At 46.1% G+C, this 19596-nt stretch overlaps 1 protein-coding gene across 5 annotated transcripts in view; it reads left to right on the forward strand.

Moving 5' to 3' along the window:
- Positions 1-978: 978 nt before the first annotated feature.
- The window catches only part of LOC310751802 (intelectin-1-like), a 19581-nt gene continuing 963 nt past the window's right edge, over positions 979-19596 (forward strand). The window contains exons 1-8 of one of the 5 annotated variants that reach the window (XM_083591474.1): positions 981-1106; positions 3365-3477; positions 5589-5753; positions 6444-6691; positions 7717-7875; positions 9097-9217; positions 9532-9635; positions 11460-11727. In XM_083591474.1, coding sequence (XP_083447600.1) covers positions 3417-3477; positions 5589-5753; positions 6444-6691; positions 7717-7875; positions 9097-9217; positions 9532-9635; positions 11460-11609 — 1008 coding nt within the window. In that variant the 5' untranslated portion in view covers positions 981-1106; positions 3365-3416 and the 3' untranslated portion in view covers positions 11610-11727. Of the gene's footprint in view, positions 1107-3364; positions 3478-5588; positions 5754-6443; positions 6692-7716; positions 7876-9096; positions 9218-9531; positions 9636-11459; positions 11728-19596 lie in introns of those variants that run through there. The other 4 variants (XM_083591476.1, XM_083591477.1, XM_083591475.1 and 1 more) reach the window with 4 other exon arrangements.

Below are 19596 nucleotides of genomic sequence, written 5' to 3' on the forward strand. Positions count from 1 at the left end.
CAAAGAACTTAGCTCACTGGCTCCCTAACCTTTTTTGGTCCCCCACACCCTTGATTCCATAAACTCAACCCCAGTGCCCCCTACCCTATGTTGTGAACCACCCTGAGATCTACAGGTATAGAGGTGGTATACAAATTTAATACATAAAATGATAATATGCTATAAGAAGGGACACAGGTGGCGCTGTGGGTTAAACCACAGAGCCTAGGACTTGCTGATCAGAAGGTCAGTGGTTCGAATCCCTGTGACGGGGTGAGCTCCTGTTGCTCGGTCCCTGCTCCTGCCAACCTAGCAGTTCGAAAGCACGCCAGTGCAAGTAGATAAATAGGTACCACTCCGGTGGGAAGGTAAACAGCGTTTCTGTGCGCTGCTCTGGTTTGCCAGAAGTGGCTTAGTATGCTGGCCACATGACCCGGAAGCTGTACGCTGGCTCCTTCGGCCAGTAAAGTGAGATGAGCGCCGCAACCCCAGAGTCGGCCACGACTGGACCTAACGGTCAGGGGTTCCTTTACTTTTATGCTATAAGAAGCATTATTTAGAATCGTGGCTTCCACAGCCCACTAGAAGCAAAGCAATAAAATTCAAAACAGTAACAATTAATTGCATGTTTATTCAAAATCCAACTAATCAGTTTAATCAGTTGAACAAAAAATGATGAACGTGACCCACTGATATGAGGTTTTCAAAGTCTGATAGACATTTACACCTCCAGTGTCCCTGTGCCCCCTTCTTAGCTCTCAGCACCAACAGGTAATCTCATTGCCCCCCCCCAGGGGGCTGTACCATCCTCTTTGGGGACCACTGGGTTGGAAAGATTGGTAGCAGAATTTGCAGATGGTAAGCCCTGGAAGGAATACTCGGAGGAAAAATACAAAGAAAGAAAGAAAGATCCATTCTGCAGTCAATCCACTGCCCTCCTGCCTTGTGTGTGCCAAGAAGCCCAGGTCACAGCTGGTCACCTGCTTAGATTTCCTCATCCTCGACTAAGGTCCATTTGTCTAAAGCAGAGGGCAATCGGCAGAACGTCAGCGCCTTTCCTTCCATTTCCACAGCCACCGTTGAAACCTGCAGTTTAGAAACTCCAAACGAGCTGAGCTGCTGAAAGGGTGAGCTATTAATTAATTCATTCATGATCATTAATTGGATTCCTTACCTACCCTTCACCTTAAGGTTCCTGGTTGGGTGCTGGCAGCGTAAAACAACAAGATCAAGAACAACAACACCAGTTTAATGCGAATTACAGTCCAAAAAAACAGGGTGAGATCTAAAATACCGTATTTTTCGCTCTATAAGATGCACCAGACCACAAGATGCACCTAGTTTTTGGAGGAGGAAAATAAGAAAAAAAGTATTCTGAATCTCAGAAGCCAGAACAGCAAGAGGGATCGCTGCGCAATGAAAGCAGCAATCCCTCTTGCTGTTCTGGCTTCTGGGATAGCTGCGCAGCCTGCATTCGCTCCGTAAGATGCACACACATTTCCTCTTACTTTTTAGGAGGGAAAAAGTGAGTCTTACAGAGCAAAAAATACGGTATATACAGATACATGTGGTGTCAAGGGCCAGGATAAAGAGGTGGGTCTTAATGACATGACAGAAACTACATTTTGAAGCTTCGAAATAGACCTCTGTGGGGAGCGAATTCTGCAGATTAGGGGTTGTCACTGGAGAAAGCCCTCTCTTTAGGGGCAGACATTGGTAATATGCCAGGCTTTGGGAAGGAGGAGTAAGACTCTGTGGTCTGGAGACTAGTTGCAACAGCCCAGCCATCCTGTCTGGCTGAAGGGGTGGTCTATGCCACACCCACCGCAAGATTTTGCTTGCCTTGAAAATTCTCCCCTTCTCTCTGCCCTCTAGAATATTGGCCTGGCTTTGTAATAAAATGACCCCTCCCCATGTTAGTCTGTTCTCTTTCCCTCAGATTTATTTCACAGGCATTTCTCATGCCTTGGGGACAGTTCCGCTTTTGCAACTGGAACAAAGAACTTTGGAGCAGGGGTGGGCGGGTGGAGGAGGCTTGCAGCTCCAAAATAAAGTCGGAAAGCATTTTTGTTCAACCTCCAATCATACAGGAGCAGGACTGGGTGAAACTGTTCTTGGTGTTCTCAGCCTTAAGTTCGGTTCACCAAATTTCCACACCGACTTCCACACCAAAAAGCTCAAGATACACGTTGATCTACCCACATGTAGTTGTGATCCCTGAGAAACGTAGAAAATAACAGGATATATTTATCCGAAAGTCTTCAAACTTACACGACCCTTTAAAAATTAGCTGGTGAAGGTGAATACTTCGAAACAGGGCCCTGTCGTGGTTTCTGATCCATAATTGACTCCTGACTTCTGCTCACTGATTGAAACTCCATGTCAAATCTGACTATGGACTAACATGAACTTATTTCTACTCATCAACTCTTATCTCTAATTCTGTAACGAATTATTGTGTTATACATATCTTTATGAGTTTGAAATCTCTGTTTGAGTTTGTAATCTCTATCTGAGTCTGTAATCCTTGTCAGAATACATACTTTTGAATGGATTAGTTTTTGTCACAATTGACTATTGATTTGCGAGTAGGGACCACACCCACTATTGAAACTTGCATTGGCCTGAGTTTTTGGTGTGCTTTTTTCTGGTATACAGTGGTACCTCGGGTTACATACGCTTCAGGTTACAAACGCTTCAGGTTACAGACTCTGCTAACCCAGAAATAGTGCTTCAGGTTAAGAACTTTGCTTCAGGATAAGAACAGAAATCGTGCTCCGGTGGCACAGTGGCAGCAGGAGGCCCCATTAGCTAAAGTGATGCTTCAGGTTTTTTACAAAGTTGTTTCCTGTAATATAATGTATTTTTTTTGCATGCAATAGCCACAGGTGTATTTATCTTTATGCACACTTCACAATAGTATATGTAATCTATTTGTATATACTGTACACTTGTTGGCTGGAGGACTTTGCTGCAAAATTCAGTGCCAATTTCAAAGGATGGCTGTGCTTCGGTTCACATATTTTTTTCAGAAAGTGTAAACATGGTGTGTTTTCCTTGGATTGTGGACTGAATCAGGAAATTGGAATTGTTGACACTGCAGTGTTTGTTGGGATGCATATATATGCCAAAATCACATTTGGGGCAAGTACTCTTTGGTGTGAGAACCTCAGCAGAGATTTATAGTCACAAAATATTCAGCAAAATGTGGAGATAAAGGCTGCTAGACCCTTAAAATGTGCCCTTTAAAGTGAGTTCCAAGGTTCTCCTCTTCCCCCAGCATAGAAAAAGACCACACATTTGGGAAGTTAAAAATAGTTTACTTACAAACTCTTCCAAGGTCAGGTTCATGTGGATTTCTGCCTGAGAGACTTTTTTTTTGTAGGTGGTGAAGAGAGATTCTCACGAAATAAACTTGATCTCTCGCACTCTGGAGAATGAAGGCACTTGTCGCCATTCTGCTTTGTGTGATTGCCTTCCCAAAAGGTTTGGAGTGTGGTAAGTCTATGTATGTTCATAGGGGAAGAGGGGAGAACTAGCTACATAATGTTTTGTAAAGCTTTTATTGCCTCAATTTCCCTCCCTAAAACCACACTGACGTTTCCTTTCCTTCTCCACTTCTGAACCAACCAAAGGGCCACACTACCTTATGTTTCAAGACCACTGTCTCACAGACAGCTGCCCTCCAAAAGGGCAAAAACATATTTCCTTCTCCACCCCAGTTCCCTTTTTCTTTCTTTCTCTCTCTTTCTCTCTCACACATATGCAAGACATAGAATGCCTCCATCAGTGTCAAAGTTTATTGACCAAAGTTCTTGCAACCCTCCCTCCCAGTTTTGTAGCAATTTCTTAAACATTTCAGCAAAAAAAACCCGCTTGCACATTTCCCCCAAGTTTCTTTTTTTCTTTTAACCTTTATTGATAAATGCAATACTTACAAACACAAACCAAAACACTAAACACTCTTATTATACATAGATACATACATCTCTCAACTTAGATTACAAAAAAAGAAAACAAACATACAAACTAAACATACAGACATAAATTTTAACTTCCCTCCACCTATATGTGGCTTCCTTTGTTTGTTTTCTTCTTTTCGCTGTGTTATCAATATTATTTTTGACTATCTCATCTTATACCCATTTCTTCTTAATTTTTTACCCTATAAGTTTCATTCATTGCATATTGATATATTAATACCAGAACAATGTTTTTTTGTTGTATTCCTTCATGCAAGTTCACTCCTCTATCAGTTTTTGGTCTGATTGGCCTCTTACCACTGCTGTAAGTCTTGCTGATTCTATATATTCACAAAATCTTATTTGCCATTCTCTTATTGAGGGAGTTTTTTCTCCCTTCCAGTTTTTTGCTATAATCATTCTGGCCGTAGCGGTTGCATATAAGAAAACCTTTTTTCCTAGCGGCAGGAATGTCAGTCGATATAATTCCCAAGTTTTCCCAGACATTTCGAAAGGCTGCTGAGATCTCCGCCCTCGCCACAAGACAATATCACCAATGCAACTATCTGTAAACAAAAATAAACTTCCAGAAAATGGCCAAAGTAGTTTCTCTTCCAAATAGGTTTTATCTTAAACAATTGCAAATGCATTGAGTAAAGAGCTCACTTGTAATATATCAGTGGCTCAGTGCTCATTTATTTTCTTTTGGAAGAAAACTTATCACTTGTGTTAATTGCAGTAGCCATTGTGTCACCGCCCTCCTGTTCATTGTTTTATTGAAATTTCCGCCGTGCAAAGTCCGGGATTTTCCAGTCGTATGGCTCTATATAGGGAGATTTTAAAAAAGCCTCAAATCAATTTACAATCAAGGTAAGAAATAAAATAATAATATAAATAGAAAGGAGATTTAACAGTGTCGCATAACGTCATTGGTGCTACCCAACTGCCTAGAAAAACAGAAAAATGATTTTGCCTGGTACTGAAATGATGACGAAATCGGCACCAGTCAAATTGCCAGGGGAAACATTCCCTTAACAGCATGGCTACTACAGGGAAGGCCCTGTTCTCTCACCGCCAACCCCTGGACCTCCCTTGAAGGTAGGACACAAAGAAGATCCTCAGATGGTTTTAAGGGGGAAAGCGGTTCTTTAGCCATAGCAGTCCCAGTGTCTGATCCTCCGCTTCATTAGACATCCTAAATTGAGGCGGTGTTTGGCAGCTGGGTGGGAATGTGGGGCAGGATTATGAGAATTTATCATGGTGATGGCATGAAATAAGACCGCCCAGAAGACTTTACAGTGGCACCTCTGGTTGTGAATGGGATCTGTTCCAGAGGCCCATTCTCAACCTGAACAGAAAGCAACTGGCGTCTGCGCATGCATGGGTCGCGATTCGACGCTTCTGCGCATGCGTGTGACATCATTTTGCATGTCTGCGCATGCGCGAGCAGCAAAACCCGGAAATAACCCGTTCCGTTACTTCCGGGTCGCGGTGGGACGCAACCTGAAAATGCACAACCTGAAGCTATCATAACAGGAGGTATGACTGTAGATCGAGAGGTCCACAAAACACATTCCCACCTCTTTCCCCAATAAATGCACTCCCCCTTTCCTCTCCTGAGTCTAATAAGGAGCCCCTTCTGCGCAGACACGGACGGTTGCATTGCCTCCTTGAAAAGAGACATCCTCAAGCTGATGGTCAAATGGGAAGATGCCAGCTGCCTGCAGAACCAGCAGGGCCTGGTCCCAAACCTCCTCCAGACCCTCCCTCGGAGCTGCAAGGAAATCAAAACGGCTCTGGAAGGAGCCCCAGGTAGGTAAGCCAGGAAGGAGATGTGCCAGATCAGGGGCTCTTCGTAGGCATCACAAGGGGGTTGGACCAAATGCCCCTTTAGGTCCCTTCTGACTCTACAATTCTCTGATTCTGTGCTCACTGCTGTGTCAGGGAATGGTCTGAAAATGAGAACCGGGGAATGCATTCTGTTGCAGACCAGCTTCTCTCTGATGGAGAGCTGTAGGGGGAAGAGTCGCCCCCCCCTCCGTCCACAACCTGTTCAGAAACAGAGAGAGACAGGAGCTGAACAGCTTAGGGAGGAGCTACCTAGTTACGAGATAATGACAAGGGAGACAGAAGGGAGGGTGCAGCTAGCTGAGACGCCACTTGAGAGTGTGGGGGACACTGCCCTCACCGTGGACTCGGAGGTCCGAACATAACAGGGAGCAAAAGAGGCAGAGGGAGGGATGAACTTAATTGTTGTGGAGGTCGGAGGGAGGATTTAGAGTAGCCAACTACCCTCCTTGTGAAGAGCTGTGTATTTATGCTTGCGCCATGATGCTGCAATAAAAGGACCATAAATATATCAAATGCTCGTAAATTCTTATCTGTGGAGCTACCGAAAGGATAGGAGGAATCTCCACGTGGCAAGGATTACAAAACTTGATCAGAGTCAATGCCTCCAGAGGAGAGAGGTTCATAATGATAGCCTGTTTGGCTCATCGGCAGATGGGTTGTATTTCCTGAGCACGGAGGACGGCGAGATCTACCAAACCTTCTGCGACATGTCCACCAACGGAGGCGGCTGGACGCTGGTGGCCAGCATCCACGAGAACAACATTTATGGGAAGTGCACCCTGGGAGATCGCTGGTCTAGTCAACAAGGGAACACTGCCAATTACCCAAGTGGAGAAGGCAACTGGTCCAATAACAACACCTTTGGGACGGCTGTGGGCTCAACGTGTGATGACTATAAGGTGAGGCTCTGTTACCTTTCTTGAGCTTCTTGAGGACGTGGGTGGCGCTGTGGTCTAACCACTGAGCCTCTTGGGCTTGCTGATCAGAAGGTCGGCGGTTTGAATCCCTGCGACGGGGTGAGCTCCTGTTGCTCTGTCTGAACTCCTGCCAACTTAGCAGTTCGAAAGCACACAGTGCAAGCAGATAAATAGGTACTGCTGTGGCTGGAAGGTAAACAGCATTTCCATGTGCTCTGGTTTCCTTCACGGTGTTCTGTTGTGCCAGAAGCAGCTTAGTCACGCTGGCCAGCTCAGTTGGGGGGGGGGGGCTTGTGGACAGGTCAAATGACCTCCGCTGGCCGCTTCCGGCCCATGGGCCTTAGGTTGCTGACCCCTGCCCTATAACTTCCTGCCTAACTTTTCATTCCACTTTGGTTGCGTTATGGAGTCGTCCCTCTAGATGGCAGCAATGTGTTAACCTTGTGGAAGCATCACAGAACAACTACCGTATTTTTCTCTCTATAAGACACACTTTTTCCCCTCCAAAAATTAAGGGGAAATGTGTGCGTGTCTTATGGAGCGAATGCAGGGTCCATGGCTTCAGCGAAAGCAACGTGAAGCCTCCAGAGCTCCTGCTGCACTCCGGAGGCTTCGGGCGGCTATCCCTGAAGCCAGGAGGGCAAGAGGGGTCGGTGCACACCAACCCCTCTTGCTCTCCTGGCTTCGCTTCGCTGGAGAGGCACTGCACAGCTTTCACGCCCCTTCAGCGAAGCGGGAGGAGAAATGGAAGGGGCTCCATTTCTCCTGCTGCTTCACTGAAGGGGCGCTGCGCAGAGAGGGAGAGAATTGTTTTTCCTTGTTCTTCCTCTCTAAAACTAGGTGCGTCTTATGGTCGGGTGCATCCTATAGAGCGAAAAATCTGTATTAAAGCAGAGTCTTGTACGGATGGTCCATTATGAATCCACCACTGAGGCACTCTGATTGCAGAATAAGGCCCTGACTAAATATATAGGTGTTTTCTCCTACCCTCTTCTGATATTTTACAGAATCCAGGCTACTCTGACCTCCAAGCACGGGATATGGCCATCTGGCATGTCCCAAACAACACCCCCATGAGGGAATGGCGTGACTCTGCCTTCTTGAGGTATCACACCGAGACCGGGTTCTTGTCTGTAGAAGGAGGGAACCTTCACGGGCTTTATCAGGTAACTGATGTGGCTGAACATGATAGCCATGTTCAAATATATAAAAGGATGTCACATAGAGGAGGGAGAAAGGTTGTTTTCTGCTGCTCCAGAGAAGCGGACACGGAGCAATGGATCCAAAGTACAAGAAAGAAGATTCCACCTGAACATTAGCAAGAACTTCCTGACAGTAAGAGCTGTTCGACAGAGGAATTTGCTGCCAAGGAGTGTGGTGGAGCCTCCTTCTTTGGAGGTCTTTAAGCAGAGGCTTGACAACCATATGTCAGGAGTGCTCTGATGGTGTTTCCTGCTTGGCAGGGGGTTGGACTCGATGGCCCTTGTGGTCTCTTCCAACTCTATGATTCTATGAATGGACAGTCAATATTTAGTGCCTCAGTTAGCCCAGACTTCTCAAAAGGATGTGGCGGTGTGTGTTTGAGAGCAGATTTCAAAATACCCGAAGACCTCAAATGTAGATCTCAGAGGTCCTGGTTCCCATCCCGTCACAATTTCACTCTGCCCTCTGTTATGACTTTGTTAGGGAAAACATGGAAAAGGGACGCTCGCCCCTCCCCCATGGCCCAACCCTCGGGTGTACAGCATGTGCGCCACTCTGGGTGTCGGAGCAGCTAGCTTCACCTCTGTCTGGAGGCTGTAGATGCTTCTGAATGCTAGTTATTGGAAACCGGAGGAGGGGAGAATATCTCTTGTGCCCAGGCCCTCCTTGAGGGTTTCCCATTGGTGCGCCGGGTTGACCACTGAGAGAATAGAATTCTGGACTAGATGGGCCACTGCTCTGATCCAGCAGGCTTTTCTTATGTCCTTAAATGTGATCAAATTAATAAGTAAATAAGGAAGGACACAGGGAGGATGATGCAATTACAGTGGTACCTCGGGTTACATACGCTTCAGGTTACATACACTTCATACACTTCAACGAAGAAATAGTGCTTCAGGTTAAGAACTTTGCTTCAGGATGAGAACAGAAATTGTGCTCCAGCGGCACGGTGGCAGCAGGAGGCCCCATTAGCTAAAGTGGTGCCTCAGGTTAAGAACAGTTTCAGGTTAAGAATGGACCTCTGGAACGAATTAAGTACTTAACCCGAGGTACCACTGTATATTCTTTTTAAACAAATTTGATGCTCAGGCTTGTATGCTTCTAAGTTGAACAGGCCAAGGTCCCTCTCTCTCTCTCTCTCTCTCTCTCTCTCTGGTTTATTTCCCATTTGTTCTTCTTTCCAGCAATACCCAGTCAAGTTTGGGCTTGGCAGCTGCCCAGCTAATAATGGCCCCATCGTCCCTGTCGTCTACGACACCGGAAATGCGCAGCAAACGGCGTTCTATTACTCTCCAAATTCCAGAGGCAAGTCCATTCCGGTCTGAAGATACACCCACATGGATTTTCCTCACAGGATTCTGGGAAATTTAGTTTGTTAAGGGAATTGTAGCTCGGGGGGGGGGTAAGTTAGAACCCCCAGGATTCTTTGGGGGGTGGAGCTGTGTGCTTTAAAGGTACGTTGAATGTGCATCATCTGTTTTATATATGTGTTGTGGATGTGAGCTTTGTCCCCATGCCTTTTGAAGAAGATTAGACAAATTCACAGAGGAGGCGAAAGCTGTCAATTGCTCTCAGCCACCAAGACTGTGTTCTCCCTCCCCGCCTCTCTGTCTTTCCAGGTGAATTTGTCGCTGGCTACATACAGTTCCGGGTCTTCAACAATGAGAAAGCTGCCATGGCGCTCTGTGCTGGGATCAAAGCCACCGGCTGTAACACAGAAACGGTGAGTTGTAAGTTGGTGGAAAGAGAGCCAGGACTCAGCTACGTTGTTGTTGTTGTTGTTTAGTCGTTTAGTCATGTCTGACTCTTCGTGACCCCATGGACCAGAGCACACCAGGCACTCCTGTCTTCCACTGCCTCCCGCAGTTTGGTCAAACTCATGCTGGTAGCTTGGAGAACACCGTCCCACCATCTCGTCCTCTGTCGTCCCCTTCTCCTTGTGCCCTCCATCTTTCCCAACATCAGGGTCTTTTCCAGGGAGTCTTCTCTTCTCATGAGGTGGGCCAAAGTCTTGGAGCCTCAGCTTCAGGATCTGTCCTTCCAGTGAGCACTCAGGGCTGATTTCCTTCAGAATGGAGAGGTTTGATCTTCTTGCAGTATGGGACTCTCAAGAGTCTCCTCCAGCACCAGAATTCAAAAGCAGCTACATTAGCAAAGAAAAAAGGAACTGAACGCGTTTTACACATGCAACAGCAGATGGCGGAAGAGAGAAGGAATGGTTTAAAACGAGATTTCCCCAGCGGCGGAGCTAGCTGCTCAGGCACCTAGAGGGGTGGGGGTGGAGGAGCTGCCCAGGGGGGCCCTTGGTGCCCATCGGGGGCAAGTGGCGCTGCAATCAGCGGCCATAGGGGGCGATCGGTGCCCAGGGGGGTGGGGTGTGATCCGCTCCGGGGGTTTTTGTCACCCCTCTTAGGGATGACACCCGGGGTGAGCCGCTGCCACCTACCTACACCCTTGGGTTTCCCCTTGGATTTTTTCCTCCTTTTATTTAAAACAATATAATTTCTGGCTTACCGTACTTTTCCGGGTATAAGACTAGGTTTTTTAAAATTTAAAATTATGTTGATAATTGTGGGTTGTCTTATACATGGATACAATCTCCCCCCATTTTCTCAATTTGGAGTCCCCAAAATAGGGGGTGGGGCGTCTTATACTTGGGGGCATGTTATAAACGAAAAAATGCAGTACAGTGGTACCTCGGGTTAAGTACTTAATTCGTTCCGGAGGTCCGTTCTTAACCTGAAACTGTTCTTAACCAGAAGCACCACTTTAGCTAATGGGGCCCCCGTGCGATTTCTGTTCTCATCCTAAAGCAAAGTTCTTAACCCGAGGTACTATTTCTGGGTTAGTGGAGACTGTAACCTGAAGTGTCTGTAACCTGAAGCATCTGTAACCCCAGGTACCACTGTAATTATAGTGGTTTCCCCACTGTGTTTAGATCCACTCCCGGGGTGGTGTAGCGGTTAGAGTGTCGGACTAGGACCTGGGAGACTGTGGTTCAAATCCCCGCTCAGCCACGGAGATCACTGGGTTTTACCTTTTGGGGTGGGGGTGGGGGGTAGTTGCTGCCTCTCAGACTAACCTACCTCACAGGGTTGTTGCGGGGATTAAACGAAAGGGGGGGAGAAGGAAACCATGTATTCCACCTTGCAGGGGGGAAAAAGGTGTGATAAATACCGTATTTTTTGCTCTATAAGACTCGCTTTTTCCCTCCTAAAAAGGGGAAATGTGTGTGCGTCTTATGGAGCGAATGCAGGCTGTGCAGCTATCCCAGAAGCCAGAACAGCGAGAGGGATCGCTGCTTTTGCAGCGATCCCTCTTGCTGTTCTGGCTTCTGGGATTCAGAATATTTTTTTTTCTTGTTTTCCTCCTCCAAAAACTAGGTGCGTCTTGTGGTCTGGTGCGTCTTATAGAGCGAAAAATGCGGTAAATAATAGTAAAAGAGGCAGGACAAGTTTGGGAGCTGCTTTGTCCCGCTGGCGATGCCGAATATGATGAAGGCCACTCCCAGTTCCGAGCTAGACTCTCCCAAATTTCCTTCCTCCAGTTCTGTGTCGGTGGAGGAGGGTACTTTCCGGAATCAAGCCGGCAGTGCGGTGACTACACGGCCTTCGACTGGGAAGGCTACGGCACGCACACTGGCTGGAGTGCTTCAAAACAGTTGCTGGAGTCTGCGATGCTGATCTTTTACCGCTGAGTCTAAGACCGCTGCCGATTCTCTGAGGACCAGAGCTTTGGACTGGAGAATGAGGACGTTTCCCCCCAGCTAAATCTCATCTCATGTCAACAAGGCTAATACAACCATCTGGTTCATACGAATCTTAGTCTTTCTTGCACCACCCCATTAAAAGCATCTCGCCACTGCCCACGAATTCTAGTTTCGTCTCTTCGTGGTTGCATTCTGACCAAGCTGTCTGCTTACAATGTTGCGGGGGAACGGAATGAATATCGCTGTTTGGGGGAAAGGAAGGTATTTGTGACAAGGAGGCGGAAATTCAGATCAGCTTGCATTTGAGTTGCAAAGCTGTTTCATTTGCCCTTTCCAAAATACTATGTGAAGCAGAACCGCCCTTCCAAATTGGCACCTTCTCGAATTCTGTGGTGCAGTTCTCCATTCAAATGAAAATGGTATATCAGGAGAAACTGTGCCTAAAGAAGTATATATTTGTGATGCATTCTGTCAGAGTGGTTCTTTGCCAAAGTGTGTACATTAGGCACAACTGCATGCAAAAAAAAATAATAATTGTCTGTGTCAGGATGATATGTAGGTGCTAGCCGAGATAAAAACCTGGAATTCCAGCCAGCTTTTACAAGATTTATTAAGTCCAAAAACTATGTACAGTACGGAGCTCTTAAAAGCATGTCTTCCTCAGTTGCCATCAGTTGCCGGAAGTGGCTCGTGCCTTTTCCCTTTCCAGCATAGAAACTTCCTGAGCCCCGCCCTTTCCTCCTCTCCTTATGTAAAAACCGAAGCATTGGAGGCTGTTCCTTTCTCTCTGTTTCTGTGTTTCCTGACAGCCCCCCTCTCTCTGATGAAATGCAGCTGCCATAGCTGTCAACTTACAGATTTGAAAATAAGGGACCAGCAGCCTCGAAAATAAGGGACCAGCAGCCAGAATAAGGGATTTTTTGGGCACAGGTATGTTCAACTTCTGAGCCCCTCCGAGCCGAAGGCAGAAAGCCCAGCCAGCAGCCAAACGAAGCCTCATCAATAAGGGACAGCAGCGGGACATGGTGCTGGGATAAGGGACTGTCCCGTCAAATAAGGGACGCTTGACAGCTATGGCAGGTGCTCATTAAAGGAGGTGGCTCCCTGTACATTCTGATCTCTCCCCCCTTCTCAGCCAACACATCCCTGACAGTATGGATTATTATCATTATGAACTTTATTACCGTATTTTTCGCCCTATAGGACGCACTTTTCCCCCTCCAAAAATGAAGGGGAAATCTGTGTGCGTCCTATGGGGCGAATACAGGCTTTCGCTGAAGCTTGGAGAGCTAGAGGGGTGCGCACCGACCCCTCTCGCTATCCAGGCTTCAGGAAGCTATCAGCAAGCCTGGGGAGCCCGCCGGGCAGACATCCGCAGCGTGGGGAGCCATGCGGGAGTTCCCGCAGGGCTCCCCACGCTGCGGATAGCAGCCTGCCGCCCGGCGCGCAGGATGCCCTGAAGCAGAGCGGTGCAGCGCCGCCATCCCACTGTTCCCCGACCTGGGTTTTTTTGGGGGGGGGGGAATAAAGGAATTTCCCCCCCTTTATTCCCCCCCAAAAAAACTAGGTGCGTCCTATGGGACGAAAAATACGGTAACTACCTTTCACCAGCAGGCCCCAGGGCAGGTTATCACACTTTAAAATTCAGAATTAAAACAGTTAAAACATATTGAATTCGCATTAGCTTTGGTCATCCTTGTTTAAAACAAAAGCTGGTCTGTCACCCACTCAAAGCTCCTCTTCTTTAGTTTGTAGAAATAAGGGTAACTCAAGACTCATGATCTTTTTGAAGATTTGCCGTGGGCTTGAAAATCCCTTCCTAATCAGATTTTTTACTCCTCCAGGGAAGTTTGAGATTCACTTGAAAGGTCAGTCAGCATCTTGTGATCGCTGCTGAATGGACCATTTTATTTCTGGATGGACTTTTTTTTGGGGAGGGAGTACTCAAAGTTTCAGTTTTGATTGAAGGATTATTTGAATGGAGTTTCCACCCTTATTCTCCTATTTTGCTGAGGGGTATCCTGGCTCTCCCTCGAAAAACAGACCCCTAACAACAACAGTGTTATAAGAAAAACTGCTCCTTTTCCTTATGGGGTATTCTGGAGCCCATACAGAGTCCTTAAGTGGGTTCCCTATCAGTAGAAGAAATAACAGGCCAACCAGAGTATACTGAGAAGCAAAGCAGCTAGTAAGCCTGATCTTTATTCAAGGAACTATTGCAACAGGGTCCCCACTCACCACACGCAGGAGGGAGGAGAACCCTGAACAACGGTGCACAAGCCCTTATATGTACTCTTGAAATTGCCCACCCTGGAGCCCAAGACCACCTCCCAAAACATCATGCATACATCACAGAAGGAGGCGGTCCACAGCAGAAATCCTGTCTGCCAGGATACCTGATAATGGTCACTGGTTGCCTTACCTGGGCAGCCTGGCCATTCTTTTGTGATGGATAATACTTTTAGTTCCTGAATCCAGGTCACAGGCTCACCCTATTCATACGCAAATGCGCCCTTAAGACAGGATTTGCAAGCAAAAAGACAATGGGAAGGCATTCCCCTTACAGCAGAGGAATATTTGAGGTCATTGGGAGAGTCAAAATGGCTTCAGGATTGCTCTCCTGTACTATTTCAGACACATGGTTAATATATTTAGATATGTGTGTATTTATGAATATTTATTTTATATTTCCAGGGGTCAGCAAGGTTTACCTCACCTGGGATGGTTCACTCCAGCGGAGATCCCTCTGTGGGCTGGATTGTGTGTGTGTGCTCATGCGTGCGTCCAAGATTTCCAGCATCTGTGTCTGCGCAGATGCGATTTCTGGCATCTATGCATGCGCAGACACAGCTTCCGGCGCTGTGGAAGCGAGTCCCCGCGCTGTGCAGCACATGGGGACTCGCCAAGTAGGCGGCTCAGTTTGGGGGCAACTCATGGGCCGGTTAAATGACCCCCTTGGGCCTTAGGTTGCCTACCCCGGTTTGAGACCTTAAAGTTCTTAGAACAAGAGCAAGAGGCAGGATCGGAGTTCAAGGACATATTTCCAGACAGGCAAAAAGACCCCCAGGAAGGTGCAAAGCAGGGAATGTGAGAGACATAGTGTGGGGAGAGTCTCAGGGGGTAGACAGAGTAGCTTAGGGGGCCACATCTGGCTCCCAGGCCTGAGCCCCCACCCTCATTATAGACAATGTAATATACTCAGAGTCAAGAGTGGATTTCATGCTCTTTATTCAGCTCATAGTGGTGAGGAGGAATGGAAGTTCCCCCAGAATGTCTGCTTTATATACATTATGGGCCCCAACGTGATTGGCTAATTCCGGGATTCTCCTGTAGGCCAATCAGGTTGCGGATTCACTTCCACCTGGAGCTGGATTGGGTGGTTCCTGTGGACCAATCAGACTGCTGCATTCTGAAACCTATTGTTCTAGGACCAATCAGACTGCTGCATTCTGAATCCTATTGTTCTAGGACCAATCAGACTGCTGCATTCTGAAACCTATTGTTCTAGGACCAATCAGGCTGCTGCATTTTGGTTCCTATTCAACTCAGTACATAACAGACGACCACCTTCTTTCTTTCCAATAAGCCCTGCTTAAGAGAGTTTGCAACTGCTTCAGGTTCAGGTAACTTAGTCAGACTGAAAGTTGTGGTCAGGAAAGGGAAGATATGCCTTTACATTTTCCAGCAGATATACACAATGTAAAACTTCATTTATTTACTTTAATTATTATTAACCACCAAGGAAAGAAATGTGAGTCACAGGATTAGTAAAGATTGAAAAATAAATGTAAAGACCTGCTCACCTCCCTTTTACATGTTTGCGAGGAATGTGGGTTACATGTTACTCTTCCCCCCTAAAAAAAATGTTTAGGGGTATTCTCATTTTCCTACTCGTAGATTCAGAAAATGTTTAGGGGTGTGCGTCTCCCCAGAAAAAAGCACTGCATGTAGGGGATTCCCTGCCTGGAGTTTACAGAAGGAAGAATCTCAGTCTGGTTTCTATTTTAGCATGAAGCTCCCTTATCTACCCAACTCATACACCCAGGAGTGAGTCAGAAACCGAAGCGAAACTGGCCTTTGCATTTTGAATTACTATTATTATTTGCTCCTCTCCAAATTTTGCAATGCAGTTCTCCAGCCAAAGTATCTGTGCAAAATAAAATTTTTTAAAAATGTGGCATTAGGGGAAAAAAGTATGTACAAAAATTGGCAAAAATGGCATATGAAAATGCACAAAGTCAAGGGAAAGCCCTTGCAGTCCTTTGAATATCAGGGAATATTGCACTGAAATATGGGCATTGTAGGATAAAGGTAAAGGGACCCCTGACCATTAGGTCTAGTCATGACCAACTCTGGGGTTGCGGTGCTCATCTCGCTTTACTGGCCGAGGGAGCCGGCGTACAGCTTCCGGGTCATGTGGCCAGCATGACTAAGCTGCTTCTGGTGAACCAGAGCAGCGCACGGAAACACCGTTTACCTTCCGCCGGAGTGGTACCTATTTATCTACTTGCACTTTGACGTGCTTTTGAACTGCTAGGTTGGCAGGAGCAGGGACCAAGCAACAGGAGCTCACCCCATCGCGGGGATTCAAACCGTTGACCTTCTGATCGGAAAGTCCTAGGCTCTGTGGTTTAACCCACAGCGCCACTGCGGGAACCAAAATGCTGACCGATTTTCATGAACTTTCCCCCCAAGTAACTCAAAGTGGCATGCCTTCTATGGTTGGGTAAGGGTCAAGAGAGCTTCCTTTAAGAGGACTCGGTTTATTTTGTTGCTATTTTTTACAGCTGTTTCCCCAAAACATCAATAAAAAAACTTAACCGGAGAAGCACCGAAGCCACTAAAAACACAACCTTCAGTCCGGCTGTGGAAAGTGTCTGCTCTGTGTGAAGTCCCAGAAATTTTCACCATGTTGTTGTTGCAAGCCTCCTCTTTTGGCATTTGCAAATTCGTAGCAAAAATAACCAAAATCATGTAAGGGGGAACAGATTATCATGTGCTCATTATGTCACAGTGTGAAATTTATTCCTCTTTACTTCCTCTTCCTTTAATTGTGTTGTTGGCATTTGCATGCTGCTGCGTAGCATGAGGTTTTCTGTGTGGCTTAGAAAAAAATTAATTAAAAATCATTTTGCATACAGCCATAATATTCAAAAACCCTATGTAAATACCTTCCTCTAAAAACCCCCACACTCTTTGCATTTTCAGAATTAAAAACCACAAAGAAAAGAAAAGGAAAAGGCTTTCTATATATTCCCTTACTCAGCGCTTTCCTTCCTTCTAAAAATAATGTTTAGGGTGTTAACGGAGAAATCTGAGGGCTCCCTTGGACAAAAAAACAAGGGCACCAGCCAGGAATACCAGAGGAAAACAGCAGCCAGTAGGCTTGGTCTTTATTGAAGACTGTCGCGACAGGACTCCCACCTGCCACCAGGTGAAACAAAATGGAAGCCCAGAACAAAAGAAGACCCCAACTTTTATCAGTTACTAATCCCCCAAACTACACCCCTAGAACTACATCACAACTACATCATGACTACATCATTGACACATCACAAAAAGGAGGGGTTGAGGGAGGAGTTGTGGAGGTAACCTGAGTATCTTGTCACCTGGCTGGTTCCTCCTTTCCCCCTCTCATTAGTCATTTCCAGAGGACAAAGGGAAGTTGGCAGTTTCCTGCCCCCAGAGGGAAGATCTGATCATTGTCCTTTGTTCCAGTCCGTGTTGAATCCACTCCCATATGCAAGTCCTTTGTGACCTTGATGGTCTTCTGTCTGGGACCATCAAGGTTGTCATGCCAACTGGGTAGGGCTCCTATGTATGTTCTGGTATGCTCAAGGGATAATGGCTGCCCTGTATCAAACCTTCCCCATTTTGTAGTCCTTCCTTCATGGAGTAAAATAAAAGAGGAACGGTGCAGATCTGATGTATGGTTAATTTTCTATGAATTTATAACAGAAGCGTAGCGTATGTCATGTGTGTGAGAGTGTGTGTCTCGAGTTTGTATAAACTGAATGATTGGGGGGGTTTCCTGCGACAAGGGGTACTCTAATTTTCCTACTCATATTGAAATACTGCCCCTTAATGAGGCCAAACTTAGATGCACATAATGTTTAGGGGTGTGCGTACCCCTGCATCCCCCCAGAAAAAAACAAACACTGCCCTTTGTAAAGATTTCTGAGTAATCTTGACAGCTGTGGAATAAGAAGGCAGGTCCTCTTTAGGCTCAGTAACCAGTTAAAAAACAGGAGGCAGAGAGTTTAAAAAACAGGAGGCAGAAAGGAATGTAAGATGTGAGCCCCACCATGGACTGGTATAAGAGCTTGTTAAAATTCTCTGTAGTCTATGCTTCATCATAATCTTTGCTTTGACTGTAAGCAGGGGAAAAACTCAGTTCCTGACCAAGAAGTCATGAGCATAAACTCATGACCGTAACATAAACAGCTGAGTTTTCCAAAAAACAAACAAACAGGGCCAGCAGCTTTTACCCTAAATATGGAACTGTTGATAGAAGCAACATTTCTTGAGCTGGGACTCGTGGACCTCCGGTGATTCTGAACATTGAACAATTCAGGGCAGACAAAATAAAATAACTTCTTTATGCGGCTCGCAGTTAAACTGTGGCACTCCAGTGATGAACATCAACTAGGGTAGATATAAAAGAGGATGAGACAATTCTGAGAAGGACAATTAGCCGTGATGGTTATGCTCTGATTCCATAGCTGGAGGCAGAGATGCTTCTGAATATCAGTGGCTGGAAGCCAAAGGAGGGAAGAGTTGCTCTTATGCTCAGATCCTGATTGCTCAGGATACTTGCAAGAAGTATCTGCCTGGCCATTGCAAAACCTCCAACATTTCTATGTTGAAAATAGGGACGTCCTAAGGAAAAGAGGGACATTCCGGGATCAAATCAGAAACCGGGACGGTTTCTGTAAATCCAGAACAGTAAACCCTGGAAAATAATAATAATAATAATAATAATAATAATAATAATAATAATAATAATAATTTTATACCCCACCCTCCCCAGCCAAAACCGGGCTCAGGGCAGTTAACACCAGGTATAAAAACAATTGATTAAAATACAACTTAAAAACAAGATTAAAATACAACATTAAAATGCAGCCTCATTTCAGTAGAAACTCAAATCAAAAACTTTTTGGGGATGAAAACGTCAAATCTTCACCAAGGCCAACTATCCAGACTGGTCCTACGTGGGCCAGAAAAAAGCCAGGGAAGTCCTCAAATTGGAGTTCCATCACAGAAGGAGAAAGGAAAAAGGGGGGAGGGGGAGGGGATCCATAACTGTTATGTACTGAGTTGAATAGGATCCAAAAGGCAGCAGTCTGATTGGTCTAGCACAATAGGATTCAGAATGCAGCAGTCTGATTGGTCCACAGGAGCCACCCAATCCAGCTCCAGGTGGAAGTGAATCCGCAACCTGATTGGCCTACAGGTGAATCCCAGAATTAGCCAATCACGTGGGGCCCATTGTGTAAATAATGTATATAAAGCAGATATTCTGGAGGAACTTCCATTCCTCCTCACCACTATGAGCTGAATAAAGAGCATGAAATCCACTCTCGACTCTGAGTATATTTCAACAACAATGGACTGATACAGCGTGAGACAGTTCCCTATTGAAAACAAGGTTTTATTCAGGACCATGAAGACGAAAACCTTGCTTTTGTTTGTAGGAAAGGGTCATGGGCTCAGTATGGAAGGTTTTCTTACAAGGAAACCGTCTCTTCTTAAGAGGCAGCCGTCTCTTCTTAAAGCGAAGTGGGGGGGGGGGGAATGCGCTCTCTCTATTCTCATAAAAGCTGAAAACACAACACAAAAAAGCACGTCGCTAGCCTTCGGTGTTCAGCAATCGGTTGCAAGAACATAGGTCAAAATGCACTGCTTCTCACCTCTCCGCAGACATCCCCACAGCCTGCTTTCTTGCGAACCCAAGAGCAGAGGATGGAGACAT

Source organism: Podarcis filfolensis, assembly GCF_964270895.1.
Source record: "Podarcis filfolensis genome assembly, chromosome: 16".
In the NCBI taxonomy this organism is placed as follows: Eukaryota; Metazoa; Chordata; class Lepidosauria; order Squamata; family Lacertidae; genus Podarcis; species Podarcis filfolensis.